This window comes from Conger conger, chromosome 1 (genome assembly GCF_963514075.1).
Source record: "Conger conger chromosome 1, fConCon1.1, whole genome shotgun sequence".
Lineage (NCBI taxonomy): Eukaryota > Metazoa > Chordata > Actinopteri > Anguilliformes > Congridae > Conger > Conger conger.
Genome location: NC_083760.1, coordinates 29,645,133 through 29,662,180, shown reverse-complemented (window position 1 = coordinate 29,662,180; position 17,048 = coordinate 29,645,133). Strand labels below are relative to the sequence as shown.

The 17,048-nt window shown below is 41.5% G+C and overlaps 1 protein-coding gene across 1 annotated transcript in view; it reads right to left on the bottom strand.

Annotated features, from left to right (window-relative positions):
• smyd3 (SET and MYND domain containing 3) overlaps positions 1-17,048 on the bottom strand; it is a 209,374-nt gene that overhangs the window by 11,620 nt on the left and 180,706 nt on the right. Inside the window, exon 10 of the mRNA XM_061221466.1 lies at positions 14,122-14,296. Coding sequence (XP_061077450.1) covers positions 14,122-14,296 — 175 coding nt within the window. The remainder of the gene's footprint in view (positions 1-14,121; positions 14,297-17,048) is intronic.

Genomic DNA, 17,048 nt, shown 5'->3' with positions numbered 1-17,048 from the left:
TGTCACTTGTGCTTAGTTATGCTTCCTGATTCACTATACTACGTCAGGGTTACTGCTGACTCCAGTCTATGGTGTTATATGCCTTAAGGGAATTATTTCAGACCACTGTAATTGTGTTTGTTTCCTTGTAAGATCATTATTGCTGTCCAAGCATTGATTTTGTATGAAATAAAGTACAATTTTTCAAATCAACATCTGCTATTATTTACGTATGTCGGAATTTGTTATTGTACTCAGAGCTTTCCTCTTGTGCTCAATATAAACAGGGGGGTGGTGCACTACCCATAGAGGGCACCACATATACAGTGCATCCATAAGTATTTGGACAGCGGCACAATTGCTGTTCTTTTGGCTCTGTACTCCAGTGCATTGGATCCCTTCTTATACATAGCCCTCCCATTTTAGTGGACCAAAAGTATTTGGACAGTTCTAAAAATGTAAGTGTTTACCCTACAAATGGTATTGTTTCATTAAAATAACTAAATTGACAATCCTTTTAACTGAATGTTCACAAAGTAAATGCATGAAATAAAGATAAACTCAAGATTTTCACAAAGTAATCAAGAAATATCCACAATGTCAAAGAAAGAGTTTCTTGGGCCGTTCCTTTTAGCCACAACATTTTTCTCTCGCCATCTCTATTTACCGTACAGGTAAATCTGGGTCTCGTCTGTCCAGGAGACCTTTTTCCAGAACTCTGCAGGCTCTTTTAGATACTACTTAGCAAACTATAACATGGCCACCCTGTTTTTGCAGCTAGCGGTTAGCATCTTGTAGTGTAGCCTCTGTAGATCAGTTTCTGTCATTGATGGAGAGTAGTAACCGACAAATCCACACCTGTCTCCTGAAGAATGTTTCTGATCTGTCGGACAGGTGGTTGGGGGATTTTCTCCATTATGGCGAGAATTCAGTGATCAACTGTAGTGGTCTTCCTTGGCCTACCAGCCCCTTGTAATTATTGAACTCACCAGTGCTCCCTTTCGTCTAAATAATGTTCCAAAGCTTGCCTATATCTGCAATAAAGATAGGATCGAATAACCAGACTTGACTACTCAGAAACAACTAAGAAGCCAAGAGTCCAATTACTTTTGGTCCCCTAAAATGGGGGACTATGTATACAAAGGGATGCAATTCCTACCAATTCCTCACCCCAATAAAGATGTAAATACCTTAAAATTAAAAATGACAGTCTGCACTTTAACTTCATATTCATGGGTTCATTTCAAATCCAAAGTAACAGAAATAACAGAAATTGTACCACGTTTTATTTAACCGCTATTCTACCAGAAAGAATTCTATTGAGAAAAGGAATCTCTTTTCGAAGGGAGTCCTGGGCAATGTGCACAGATACAAATGGCTTTAAATGTGACAGCCAGGCCAATATGCAAAGAGATACAATTACCTTAATTTTAGTTTCATTTTGTGCTACATTCCCCATTTACTAAAAGACATAATGTCCTTTGATAGCATAATCGTTCTTGTTTTGTGTTCCATTTCTCCCACTCGACTGATGAGGACTGGGAGCTCTGCCACAAAATGAATCCTGTACATCTCCGTGATTGGGGCTGAGTGGTGTTTGAGGTAAATTCACCATTTCCTTACTGCAGACTGCTTTCAGATCCTTATATGAAAAGCACTTTATAACTACAAACCTTCATTTGCATTGTATACTTGTCTTGAACTTGCTAAACGTGTTTACATTTGTGAGATACAATAACACATTTACTGTGCACAATATTACGCAATTACATCGACTAATTAAAATGATGTGCCAATTACTGCAAGTTTCATAAAGATGGTGCCCATGGATGAGGGTATCTGTTCAGTAAACAAATTAAGAGAGCAACGACTATCTTCAGGGAGGAAAAGAAAAAGTCTACGGGGCCACCCACACTGATAAACAAATTATCACTGGAAAAACAAACTCATTTCATGTGTTTGTTATTTGGACTCCAATAAGTAAGACATGCTTGGCATACATGTGAACCAGAAACAGGGATGGAGACAAAAAAGAAAAACCTGATGACAACTTATTAAGTTTTGCCTTGTGTGTTGCAGCTGTGCACAGTAGCTCCCTCTTACAGGAAATCTAATATCACTTTCCACTTTCCAGAAGATGCTGCTCTCAAGACCTAAACCTTGTATACACATGTTGTTTTCTTGAGGCACCAGCATTCACACCAAACATGAAATCTGCCAACATTGGCTGGCCACTGCACCTGTGTACTTGGTCAGCTAATTCGCAGAGTGTAGGTTGTGGTTTTGTGAAGCCAACAACGGGTCGCAGACCTGTTTTGGTTTAAAAAAATTAAAAATGTTAAAAAATAAAAAAGAATTGTGTGGTAAAAAGACTAGATTCTAATAGATGAGTCACCCGTAGAGTCAAATTTGTTGTAGGGTGCGTGAAGCCTCTCTCTACATCATTCACACCGTTTATATCCCCGAAACAGAAGCATGAAGCTGAATAAAAGAAACGAAACATAAATGTCAAACATACGGTGATGATTTAGAACAGTGTTTCTCAACTACAGTCCTCAGGAGGTTTTTGTTGTAAACAGGAACACACCTGATTTAAAGACTGAACCAATCAAACCTCCAAACATGCCCTTGATTTGTTACATCAGGTGTGTTAATTCCTGGTTACAACAAAAACCATCTGGCAAGTGGGTCCCAAGGAGTTGAGAAAGATTGATTTAGAACACGGCCATCTTTGAGGTGGGTAGGTTTTATATATATATATATATATATATATATATATATATATATATATATATATATATATATATATATATATATATAGTTACATCATGAAATTAAAAGCGACTTCGAGTCGATTAGACGAAGCAGGGGACAATCCCTCCTGGAGCAATACAGGGTTAAGGGCCTTGCTCAAGGGTCTGCTGAGATCTTATTGTGGCTACACTGGTGATGAGCTATGATGCAGTTATGAAGGCTTTATTCAGCATTTATATGCAGGCTATTTTCCTAAGTGGTACCAAATATACAGAAACTAGCACAGCACAACCACAGTTAGTTATAATTGCTAACCTTCTGCTGACTTCTGCTGATATTTTAATGATTTATTGTTCATACTTAATTTCACCCCGCAGCCTGTCCCTTTACCCCACACAAGCCAAGCCTGCTGGTTTTATTTTAAGGCCTGCCACTTGAAGTGATGGTTCACATTTACTATCACAGCAGTGTTAGAGAAAGCAAACGGCATTTTGCACAGGCTCACCAAAAATGTTACCGTTAACTCTGTTTTATTGTGCCGTCCTTCACATAAACAGAACTCTCTCCACACAGATTGTCACTCAGGCCCAACTTAAAGGTGCTGTGGTCTTTACTTCTTTACTGAGTCGGCGATTTCTATGAATGAGAAACTCCTTGTTCAAGTCCTTACTAAAGTTTTAAGAGAGGAACAAAGACCGTAAATATTCGGAGCAGTTTTGCCATCTTGCTTAGTCTCTTCCCAAACTCAAGATTATCAGCCAAGGGACATTTAGTGTATGCTGCCAAAGTGCAGAGCAATATATTTAAGCATTATCATCTCAATTTCTCTCCTTTCTCCCAATATCTTCCTGTTTAGCAGGCAACAATAAAATAATTAATTTAAATGTATTTTAAAACTAATTTTTCGAAGCCTAAATTTCCGACTATAAAAGTTCAACCAAACTATCTGGGCGAGGTAATGATAACTATCGATTGGCTATGATGTGCCCCCACTTTCCTGTAGGCCAACGGCGCAAACTGTGGATCATGAGTTATAGGAGAGGGATCAGGGGAGTGGTTATCCTCGTTAACATCTCAAAGACCATCCACTACCTCCCAATATCTTTCTCTCTCGCACACACACAGCAGCGCATGGAGTTATGTGGACCGTCTTTGCTCCTGTTGAGGAACTGGGTCACAGCTGTCCTGTTGGCAGTGACAAAGTGGAGCCGGTACCAGGGGGGGACCTCTTCTGAGCGCCCGGCCCCTGATAGAAGTTAATGGGCCTTCAGCTCGGCCTCTGGCGCCCAGGAACGTTCTCCCCTTTTTCCCTCCGCATCCCTGGATTAACCGCGTAATAGCCCACATTTACATAATAATCACGCACCGGCTCCCGTGTTCAGCGTTAATGGAAGTGTCCCACCGACGGGTCGGGAGGCCCAGGCGGTGTGACCTTCACTCTGCTCAAACACTGCCCCGCCCAATGTCTCCTGTAGGAAACAGAGCCGACTGAAGTTCAGCCATTTTGTGGGAGGTTTAGATTCAGGGTAGCAGCGGTGGTTGATGAGATCCGTTTCTATGTGCGATTGCAGGGTCGTTTTTTTGCGTCTTTTGCAGGGGTCACGCTTCAGTGAGCCATCAATCTACAGCATCAGCCATTGTAGCTTTTACTGGTGTCTTGAAAGTTGGCTATATAGACTATATCCCATTATTGTACATTATCCTGTCTTATACACCCTAGCAAGGTGGGGATTCTGTAGCCAAAAGCCCTCCTAGGCCCCATGTTTTACCCACACTTACAACTGAATTTGAAAAGCACTAGAATAGCCCCTGATATTTCCATTAAATCACGTATTTATAGACCATGAAGTAGCTAGGGACAAAGTATAGAGAAAGGAAGACTACTTGCTTTCCATAATAATCACCCTGCAGTCTCCAAACAGACCGTGTGGACTTGTGAATGCCCAATGTTTCTAAGCTTTTATAAAATAAAATACTAATTAATCCCTAGGAATCACTCACAATACCGGGGCCATCATCTGGATATATAAAAGGCTTTTAGTGTCTCTACTAACGCAGACCATTTCAAGCTGTGTAAACCTTCCCACATCAAACAAAAATAAATCTAACAACGATCAAAGAAAAAACATAAACTGTATACTGTATGTTCACACTGAACTCTGACCTTAACGTATGTGTCATTCTCTGTTCTGTTCTGGCATTTTCCATTCTGTGCCTCATGTCCACGTTTGGCGTCTGCCCTCGCTTTCCGTAGTCAGTTCATTCATTCCTTCATTTCACCTCGTGCCTCGTTTACCTGTTCCTCACACTCACCACCTTATTTCAGTCCAATCACCTGTGTATTTATACCCGAATGTCAGTTCTTTTCCAGATTCAGGTCCATAGAACAAGCGACCCAGAAGCGGGACCAAGGCGTAGAAGTTTTTATTATAAAATATGCAGGTCAGACAGGCGATGGTCAAGAGTCGGCAAACCGATTCAATGGGGATAAGGCAGTTCATGATACAAAGTCCAGACAATAGGTAAAAACTCCTGCAAACAGGTATAACAAGATTTAGATTACGTTTTCTGGATTTCCCTTTGTACCTTTGCCTGGTCTGAGTGCCTATTCATGTACTGCTGGCTATCGCCCCTTGCCCGTTTCACCACTCTCAAATACAATTCTTCAGCCCTACTCACAGTATTGCTAATGAGGCTGGCTACATCTCACTAAGGATGACTGTTAACGCATACAGTACAATTGCCCCATTACTCAAAGGCTCTAAAGCAGTGGTTCTTAACCTGGGTTTGATCGAACCCCAGGGGTTTGTTGATACAGTCTCAGGGGTTCGGCAGGGGTCAAGACACACACAGACACTAGTCTCTAGACTAGTCTCTAGACTCTAGACTCCTGCCAAACCCCTGAGACTGTCTCAACGAACCCCTGGGGTTCGATCAAACCCAGGTTAAGAACCACTGCTCTAAAGCATTCACAAAGGAAATATCTGTATACTGCAGCATTTCAGATGACAACATCCTGGTGTCATTTCATATGAACTGAGAATGATACCAGATTATGATAAATAAATACATTCTCAGGCATACGTAAAATACTTCACATGTATGAATTGAGAGCAAACCTTGGCTGCTGACAAAGAACATTTGCTCTAGGAGCAGCCATTTCAGTGAGTCAGTCGAAGGCTATTTTTATTTTGAGATTTAACCAGGTTTTCTAGAAAGACTGTGTTGATAGGAGGTTCTTTAATATACTTCCTCCTGTACTCTGCAAAACAACATTCTCTCTGTACTTGATCTAGGTAGTGGTAAAAGTGAAGACATATAGGCCTGTATAGGCCTCTGGATGTGCCACAAGTCATACTTTACACCAGTTTTGTCAATCAAGAGACCGATGTCATTAGCAGTCGATTAGTAGCCTACATTTTCGGCATTTTGCAACACATCGTTAAACAAGCAGTCCATGAATTTAAATATATTTAGTGAAATATGTTTAAATCTTGGGAGCACACACACATCCCATCACTTAATTTCCCGGCTGCAATTATTCAATTAGTTCATTTTGTTGAAATTTTAATAACGAGATTAAAGGGAAGTTCAAAGTGTAAAATCCAGGAAAGGCCGTCCATGAATAATGAGCTTCTACAATATTGATTTAATTATTTAATACTCTCTTGGGCTGGGATTTAAATGCACTGCATGCCAATTGATTTTTTTTTTTTTGCTGCATGAATTGAGTATTATGTGAGTGAAATAATTCCTCACTGCGCTCTCCCAGATGATTTCATTCCCCTTTTCATCAATTGAAAATAAACAAACGCATCCAAGTGTCTTGTAGCCGTGGGCGAGTAAAAAAAAAAAGAAAAAAAGAATAAATGATGAAAAAGAAAAAAACATTCCATTTCCATGCAAATTTCATGGGGATACAAGGGTGCATTATCGCAAAAAGCCGTATTTGCCAGGAAGTGAAACGTAACCTGTGCGGCAGACACTGTATCAGCCATCCGCTCTTGTAGTTAGATGAAGCATCAATTATGCGGTTTGAACTAGCCAGGTGCTTGTCGTTAGAGTGGCTGGTATTAGTTCTTCAAAAGCCCTCAAACACTGGGACATTAGAGTGAGGAGGACAGAGAGAGATAGAGGGAGGGAGGAAAAATGAGCATGAGAGATAGAGAGAGAGCATGAGAGATTGAGAGAGTATATGAGCGAGAGAGCGAGAGAGAGAGAGAGAGAGAGAGAGAGAGAGAGAGAGAGACAGGGGGCACATTTCACAAATGTCCCTGCAGTGCACAGGCACTCCACCAATTAGCTTTCAATGCATGAGAAAATTCCAACGAGAAAAGGCACAACTGGAAAAAAAAGGCACAACAGGGAAAAACACTGACATTAAAATACAATGCCATGAAGCCATGGTGCAGAGCACAGAAACATGCCAGGGGTCAAAGAAACACTGACTGAAACAAGGATTTCTCCACCATTATTTTCCCATTATGAATTGTGCTCGTTCCATCCAGGTTCTTTTCCATCGTCCGTGAATCCCCAAGACCTTTATGGACGGAAAAATGGTGTTTGAACTGCCCCACTGTTCAGTGACTGTAGTGCAGACCCACATAGAGCACAACGTTATGGAATGACCTAGAGAGGGAAAATATTCACCACACCCATCTGCTGCAGGCTGAGCGGTCATTAGCCATTTATGACTGCAAGCCAACCAGTCAACTGGGTAGAGTGGGTTTGAGCCAGTCAAGGGCCATGTGCTAGCTCTCCTGTAGTGCTACGTGGCCTTTAGTGTGAGAAAGACATCATTTTCAGCATTGACTGTGGACTGAGAGGATGCAAGTACATACTGGGGAGTACTTGAGTATCATTGGGGTGAAAGATTAATGCCACCATTTCTGTGAGCTATAAATTAATTAAAAACAAAAAATAAAATAATTTATAAATAATCTTCCCAGATTTTAACAATGTCATTCAAAATCCACCCCACCAGGCAGCCTGCTCTCAGGGAAAAAAAAAACCCATTAAAAATTAATTACGGATTCTTTTCTTCCAGTAAGACCTTTAATTCTCTTAATTATCCACTATTTTAATAGTTTTTGCATTGTCTGAACACGCTTTTTTTCTTTTTCCTTCTAATCATCGAACGTGCTGTTGTGAGATCTGATGGCAACCATAAATGAAAGAGCTTGCACAACTGCATACGTGAATGCCACCTACACATCGGTGCTCTGCGTGGATTACAGTACCAAGGTCCAGAAAAAGCAGTGGTAACAGAGGGACGGTACAGAGGGTGATTGTACTTTTACATCAAGGATCTGTGTATCTGTTTGTTCTGAGCCAATATACTAGCCTTCTTTCATTACGTCATCATCTTCATTCATCACGGCTAGGGGCCCTAGAAACAGACCGGGAACCCAAAGTGAGATATAAGAACAGTGCTTGCCGCTCCCAAAAGGAGCAAGCCTCAAAGTCGCAATAAGCTTGGTCAAGCGACTCGAGGTACAGAAACTGAACGTGGTTTCCGAGGCTGAGAAAGTGCTGAGAGGGTTCTGTTGCTCCCATGACGATGTTACTAAGCAAGTACGAGGAAAGACACAGAAAAAACTGCAGGGCACAGGCTGGGTGTGTTAATAGGAGCATCTGCCAGACAGACCTGGGTCAAATACGTAAGTGTTTGGAATTCAAACTATTTTCTCCGCTTTACTGAGCTTATCTGGTGTATTGGAACCTATGAAATGCTCTCAAAAAGGACAGTGCAGAAGCCTGGTGCAATTGAGGTCGGCTCAATTTCACCAGGCAAGATAAAAATAAAAGTATTTGAATCCAAAATGATTGCTTATTAGACCCAGGTCTACAGCCCAATCACCTCACAGCTGTTGGAGCTGACCAGGAAGACCGTGTAGCAGAAATGACAGGTCCAGAGATCCATAGCAGCTCAACTCAACAGAAAGACCAAAGGACATCAAGCAAAAATAACTATTAGCTGCCATGCGTGGTGTGAACTGGGGTAGTCAGATAAAAAAGGAACAAAATGGAGGGAGAGAAACCCATCCTAATATTATTCACACTATGTTCAGAGCATTTTATTTGTCATAAATAAACCCCTCCATGACTCATTCACTACAGTGAAAAGAAAATGTATATTTGTTAAATAATTTTATGGGCACAACAAATACTGGATTTTTGGCACAATTGAGAAGACACAGAATATGTTGCCAGAGATCAAATTGGGGCTGGATTGGTACTGACAGTTTTAAAGACTTTTATATTTCAGCATTTTCTTCCTTGAGCTTAAAATCAATAAAATGGTACATTACTGACAACTTGCTGTGTGCTGCGTGTTTGCTTTATTGTTCTATTACTTAGTCACACTTTGAGCTAAAAACAGTTTGATGTTTGATTTAACCATGAAAATCTTTTTACAGGCAATGCAAGTCATCTCACGATGGAGACACATGCATACAAATGCAGGACTATCTGCACCTCCCACGGCAAGCATGTAACGAAAATAAATAGTACATTGTTTTTTTGCTGTAAATATGCATCTCTGGAAAGAACACGGCAACAGCAGACTGAGAACAAAGAAACATAAAAAATCAAGGAAAGGTGACAGAGAATAGTATTATTGGTCACATGATTCACATGCTTTCAACATAAATCCAAAGACATGCAGGTTAGGGATTACAGATGAAAATTAGCGCTTTATCTAAATCTGGTACTGTGTAACATCTGTGTTACATTGATGCAGAAACTGAAAATGTTGATTAATGTGCACTGTCCCTAGTATGTATATATATATATATATATATATATATATATATATAAAAGTTCCATGTACTGGGTTTTAAGAGGTTACATTTTTAAGAGGTTCCATATACTGTCTGATGTTCTTCTAAGACCTAATGATTAACACTAAGCAGCCTTACTCTCTCGAAAGACACAGCTCAGAGCAGATCAGCATAAAAAATGGAAAGCCCCTCATTTTCCACTGAAGCACATTCAAGGCGATCATTAAGAAGTGGAAGGTGAGAAGCACCATAATCTGCCTAGATCAGGCTGTCCTTCCAAACTGGATGATCATGCAAGGAGGACACTGCTCACAGAGGCTAGGAAAAGGCTAATGCTAACTTTGAAAGATACAGACTTTCATGGCCAGGTCTGATTAAAGTGCCTATATGATAGCATTACTCCAAGCGCTCTACAACCCAGGCCTGTATGGTGATAGCCATCACAGGCGGCGGACCTCAATCCAAACAAAAACCTGCAGGCTGAACTGAAGAGGGTAGTTAATAAGCGCAAACCCAAGAATGTGAAGGATATTGCAAGGATCTGCATCGAGGAATGGTCCAAAATCCATTCACGTATTCCTGAACCTTGTCAAGCATTACAGGAAAAGACTCCATGCCGTTATCCTTGCCAGAGGTGGATGAACCAAGAACGAACCAGGGGTGTCAATAATTATGGAACCAAGAATTTGGATTAATCTATTTTTTATTAAATGAATGTTTGATTTTGATTGGTTCCATTGAAGCATGAATAAAACACTATTTTTCACGGTCAACATCTTGAGTTCATCACAGTAATCATATTGTATTTTTTTGTGCATTTGCAGTCAGGAGTGCCAATAATTTCTAGAGCCCACTGTACTATCCACCAAATGACCATGAGTTATTTGGCTTGACCTAGTATATATTTATATGTATATACACTCACTGATCACTTTATTAGGTGACCTATAGTGTGGCAGCAACTAAATGCACTAAATGCATAAAAGCAAGCAGACATGGTCAAGAGGTTCAGCTGTTTTTTCAGACCAAATGGGTAAGAAATGTGATCAAAGTGACTTTGACTGTGGAATGATTGTTGGTGCCACACAGGGTGGATTGAGTATCTGCTGAGCTCCTGCAATTTTCACACACAACCGTCTCTGAGAATGGTGCAAAGAACAAAAAACATCCAGTGAACAGCAGTTCTGTGGGCAAAAATGCCTTGTTAATGAATGAGGTCAGATGAGAAGGGCCAGACTGGTCAAAGCTGATAGGAAGGTGACACTAACGCAAATAACCACACATTATAACAGTGGTATACAGAAGAGCATCTCTGAACACACAACACATCAAACTTCTAAGTGGATAGGCTACAGCAACGGAAGACCAATAAGTCTATAAATAAGTCTAATAAATACCTAACAAAGTGCTCACTGAGTGTATATTGTACACATATACTGTTAAGTTAAGGAAAGAGAAAGGGAACAATGGGAGTACTTATTTTTCATCTTGTGTTTAGGTCTCCAGCTGTAACCCACTTCCTTGGCGTCTAGCTCTGGTAGATAGAATGCAGATAAAAGCAAAAATAACAAAAAATGATGATTACATCTGCTTTAAAATATTACTCTTGAGAATGGAAACCATCATCCACAGATAAAAGTGACAACTGCAGTTACGTTTTCTGCATTTCAGACAACACCAAGTTGACAAATCGCTTCGAGGCAATGGGCCTTGGGTTTTAATGCCTCCTCCCGACTTCCCCTTTCCCAAATTCACAGTGAGACTTTTGAGAATTCCACTCTTTGCTGCAGCTGCAGACTGACAATCACAAAAGCTTTAAGTCAACAGTTTTTTACATTTAGCCTGAGGTTATGCACTACTCTCAGTGCAATGGGGATACAGCTCTTTTTTTAGAGAAATTGCTTTCCAATCGGCAGAAAATTTAATCCTGCCCAAAGACGGAAGAGTGTAGGGACTCAGTAAACGTGACGACGTTTGTGCGGTGTTATCTGATCCTAACTGCTGATGAAACGGTGACGAAATTCTGTGGGAATGTTCCGGGCTTATATTAAAGAGAATAAAACCAGACGCATTACAGTGGGCTCAATAAAAGCTGCATATAATAAACAACATGGATAATGATCTATACTATATACTATATACTTTTATTTCAAAACATCTCAGCAGTTTTTTATTGAGTAATCACATTTATTAAGGGTGGCACAAAGACAATCAAAACGAAGTATCTTGAGCTTGCCAAACCTCATTTGATTTGTGATTGCTACGGTCACATGAGACCATAATTGAAGTTTTGGCCATACACACCATCAACATGTTTGGCGGCAAAGTGGAATACATACAAGGAGAAGCACTTCATACCTACTGTCAAATATGGCGGAGGGTCATTGATGTTTCGAAGATGTTTTTGCTGCCAGTGGTCCAGAGGCCACTATTTAGTCTCCATACTTAAATCCCATGGAAAACCTTTGGTCTGAAGTGAAGAGGGAGGAACTGAAGAGGGAAGTTCTGCATGGATGAATGGTCAAACATCCCTCTAAATGTGTTCTCTAACCTTATCACAATTATAAGAAAAGACTCATGGCTGTCACCATTGCCAGGGGTGTTTTCACAAAGTATGAAACCAGGGGTGGAATAATCAACAGTGGTCTCAACAGTGACCAACTGCATGCATGTCCAAATATGCTGTGGCTACATTGTTTTCCCCATAGGTGTTTCGTTCATCACAGTATTTGAGTTCTGCCTGCACAACAATGTATATCTAAATCTACAAGCTCAGAAGAGTCTTGTTACCACAAGGCCAGAGGTGGAATAACAAAATAAATATGTTCCAGCATGGCTCTATTAACACAGTTCAGATGTATTTGAACTTGAAAAACGTAGAAAAAACTAAACAGAACACATGCTACAGTTATAGATATGAGTTGAAATTGCATGCAAGTGCAATGAAAAACTAGTACAAACATGAAAGTACGGCTCTGTTGTAACTTGGATTGGAAACCGGACATTTCTTTTGTTTTTAAATGCCTTTTCTCCCAATTTAACAGCAGTGAGGGCTCAACTGGAGAGCACATACAAGCACATGGTCTCCTCCAGAACAGATGTCAGCCACCAATTCTCATCATAATGCAGTCTACAAGTCAGATATGAGTCACAGGAAAACAATTCATGTTATTCCACAATTGTTTATCCAAAGCGACTTATAGTTGATTAGACTAAGCAGGGAACAATCCCCCCTGGAGCAATGCAGGGTTAAGAGTTGTGCGGATCTTATCGTGGCTTCACTGGGACTTGAACCATCAACCTTCTGGGTCCCAGTAATGTAACTTAGCCACTAGGCTACAGGCAGTTTGACAGGCAACCCTTGACCAGTGGGGGTTGCTAGTGAGATGCTGTCATCATGGCTGACAAACACTATCACCTCCCATCCTGATGTCGTGCTCACACCAAATGTCTCTCACCCTGCTGTCAGCCACAGTCTACACTGTCTGGATTTAAACATGGTCCTGGGGCCCATCCATGCATCAGAATAGTGTCTTAACATAATGAGCCACACAGAAGCCACAGATATTTCTAAAACGTACATGAATGCTATGCGCCGATCTGCCTGTAAAAGTTGTCAACAGTTGATAAGCGTTTTAGTAAAAGCGCAACATTTTATGTCTTCAGTATTTTTTCCAAGAAAGAACCAGATGACCTACACTCCATTTTCAAAGCTTGGTCATAACTATTATGCACCCTGATGGCAATTATAAGGCTATTATATTTGCCTGCAGAGTGAGTAAACAACAAGCAGGCTTAACTAACAGAAAATAAGTCAATCCACCAAACCTTATTTGTCATTTTTAATCAACATTTACAACCACACTGTCATGCGGTGGTGCCCCTTAGAGCCAAAGTGGGAAAACTGGAGACAGATTTGCAAAGTGAGTTGAGAAAACTGGAGGTGCAACAGGAAGACAATTGAGAAACACGCCCTTTTTTTTTTTTTTTTTTTTTACTAAAGAAATGCAATAATAATAAAAACTTTTTCACGTTTGGTTGATTTATTGTAACATTCATTCATTCAGTAGCCTAACCTGCTTGCGAAAGGCAGGAATACACCCTGGACAGGTCGCCAGTCCATCACAGGGCACACACACCATTCACTCACAGACTCAAACCCACGGGCAATTTAGATTCTTCAATCAGCCTAACCTGCACGTCTTTGGACTGTGGGAAGAAACCGGAGTACCCAGAGGAAACCCACGCAAACACGGGGAGAACATGCAAACTCCACACAGAGGCCCCGGCCGACTGGGATTCGAACCCAGAACCTTATTGTAACAGAGATATCCTAAAATTATAACCTAGCAACACTTCAGAAGCGCTCCGTTCAGCCATAAGAACGGCATAACCAAAAAAGTTTTGAATCTGAGTTACTATATAGTTCTTTAGTTTACTGTTTTTAAATGTATACAGTAAAGGAAAATTCATAGGAAAGCACAGCAGTGACAATACGTACCTCACGGTAAGTCACTCCTCGTGTATTAATGCATAATAATGGGAACTTCCCAAAGAGTAACCGATATGAATCTGAAAACAGAGCAGGGTCGCGCGATGCACTCACCTGTATGGCTGCAGGGTTCTGGTGCCGAACTCCAAAGCCTTTTCCCACTGGGCCAGGTTGATGCAGGCGTCCAGGGCAAAGTCCAGCAGCCGCAGCAGGTAGACGTTCCTGTCTGGGACAGAGTCAGCACAGCCGCATGCGAGAGTCTGGCTCTCCATCCGGACCTCCTCCCACTCTGTGATAAGGAGCGGTTAAGGACTCATGCCTGGAACAGGAGGCCATCTTGAGAGGAACAGGGAAATATTCAAGTGCGTTGTGCTGCAAGGCGATGTGTGACGTGGAGGCGGCACAGGTGAAATAAAAAAAAACTGTGTTTGCGCCTATGTGCATTCATGAGCTGAAAATGAGAAGGTTCTATCTGCGTTTCAAGAGTTTTGAGATATTGAGCTTCAAATAGTCCAAATACAGTGGGGCAAACAAGTATTTAGTCAGCCACCAATTGTGCAAGTTCTCCCACTTAAAAAGATGAGAGAGGCCTGTAATTTTCATCATAGGTACACTTCAACTATGAGAGACAGATTGGGGGGAAAGAATCCAGGAAATCACATTGTAGGATTTTTAATGAATTAATTGGTAAATTCCTCGGTAAAATAAGTATTTGGTCACCTACAAACAAGCAAGATTTCTGGCTCTCACAGACCTGTAACTTCTTCTTGAAGAGGCTCCTCTGTCCTCCACTCGTTACCTGTATTAATGGCACCTGTTTGAACTCGTTATCAGTATAAAAGACACCTGTCCACAACCTCAAACAGTCACACTCCAAACTCCACTATGGCCAAGACCAAAGACCTGTCAAAGGACACCAGAAACAAAATTGTAGACCTGCACCAGGCTGGGAAGCCTGAATCTGCAATAGGTAAGCAGCTTGGTGTGAAGAAATCAACTGTGGGAGCAATTATTAGAAAATGGAAGACATACAAGACCACTGATAATCTCCCTCGATCTGGGGCTCCACGCAAGATCTCACCCCATGGGGTCAAAATGATCACAAGAACGGTGAGCAAAAATCCCAGAACCACACAGGGGGACCTAGTGAATGACCTGCAGAGAGCTGGGACCAAAGGAACAAAGGCTACCATCAGTAACACACTACGCCGCCAGGGACTCAAATCCTGCAGTGCCAGACGTGTCCCTCTGCTTAAGCCAGTACATGTCCAGGCCCGTCTGAAGTTTGCTAGAGAGCATTTGGATGATCCAGAAGAGGATTGGGAGAATGTCATATGGTCAGATGAAACCAAAATAGAACTTTTTGGTAAAAACTCAACTTGTCGTGTTTGGAGGAGAAAGAATGCTGAGTTGCATCCAAAGAACACCATACCTACTGTGAAGCATGGGGGTGGAAATATCATGCTTTGGGGCTGTTTTTCTGCAAAGGGACCAGGACGACTGATCCGTGTAAAGGAAAGAACGAATGGGACCATGTATCGTGAGATTTTGAGTGAAAACCTCCTTCCATCAGCAAGGGCATTGAAGATGAAACGTGGCTGGGTCTTTCAGCATGACAATGATCCCAAACACACCGCCCGGGCAACGAAGGAGTGGCTTCGTAAGAAGCATTTCAAGGTCCTGGAGTGGCCTAGCCAGTCTCCAGATCTCAACCCCATAGAAAATCTTTGGAGGGAGTTGAAAGTCCGTGTTGCCCAGCGACAGCCCCAAAACATCACTGCTCTAGAGGAGATCTGCATGGAGGAATGGGCCAAAATACCAGCAACACTGTGTGAAAACCTTGTGAAGACTTACAGAAAATGTTTGACCTCTGTTATTGCCAACAAAGGGTATATAACAAAGTATTGAGATGAACTTTTGTTATTGACCAAATACTTATTTTCCACCATAATTTGCAAATAAATTCTTTAAAAATCAGACAATGTGATTTTCTGGATTTTTTTTTTTTGAGGTATACCTATGATGAAAATTACAGGCCTCTCATCTTTTTAAGTGGGAGAACTTGCACAATTGGTGGCTGACTAAATACTTTTTTGCCCCACTGTATGGGCTCCAAGCAGATACGATTTTTACATTTAAAATTTTTCATACTTTCAAACAGTATTTTTGTATAAAACTTCACACATATTTAGTGTCCTATAGACAACATATTCATGACACCTTCTAATTTTCAACCCACGCATTATTGAATATTTTTATGTTATTTCTGTTTGCTTTATATACGTATGCGGAGCAGTTGTCCTCATTCCTGGTCCAGGAGAGCCGCAGGGTGTACTGCCATTTGTTGTTACTCTGCACTTAATTGTGTAGTTAACCTCTTTAATTGATCAATTAACACACCTCATCAGGTTTCTTGGGCCTGAATTGATTTCTGTTATGAAAGCGAAAACGAAATCCAGCACACCCTGCGGCTCTCCAAGACCAGGGAATGAAGAGTATGACTTTGAGTGTGTAAGGTATTATGGTATATATTTGTGTATATGTGTGTGTGTGAGAGAGAGTGTGTACGTGTGAGTGTGTGTGTGTATGCGTGCGTGTGCGTGCGTGTGCGTGTGCGTGTGCGTTTGTGTGTGTGTGTGTGTATTTGAAGAAATAGGTGACTGAGACTGAAGGCAGGTTGACACACTGGTGTACAGTAAGGTTGGGCAGGCTGTGCTGGGGTACAGTAAGGTTGGGCAGGCTGTGTTGGTATACAGTAAGGTTGGGCAGGCTGCACTGGGGTACAGTAAGGTTGGGCAGGCTGCGCTGGTGTATAGTAAGGTTGGACAGGCTGTGTTGGGGTACAGTAAGGTTGGACAGGCTGTGCTGGTATACAGTAAGGTTGGGCAGGCTGTGCTGGTGTATAGTAAGGTTGGGCAGGCTGTGCTGGGGTACAGTAAGGTTGGGCAGGCTGTGCTGGTGTATAGTAAGGTTGGGCAGGCTGTGTTGGTGTACAGTAAGGTTGGGCAGGCTGTGTTGGTGTACAGTAAGGTTGGGCAGGC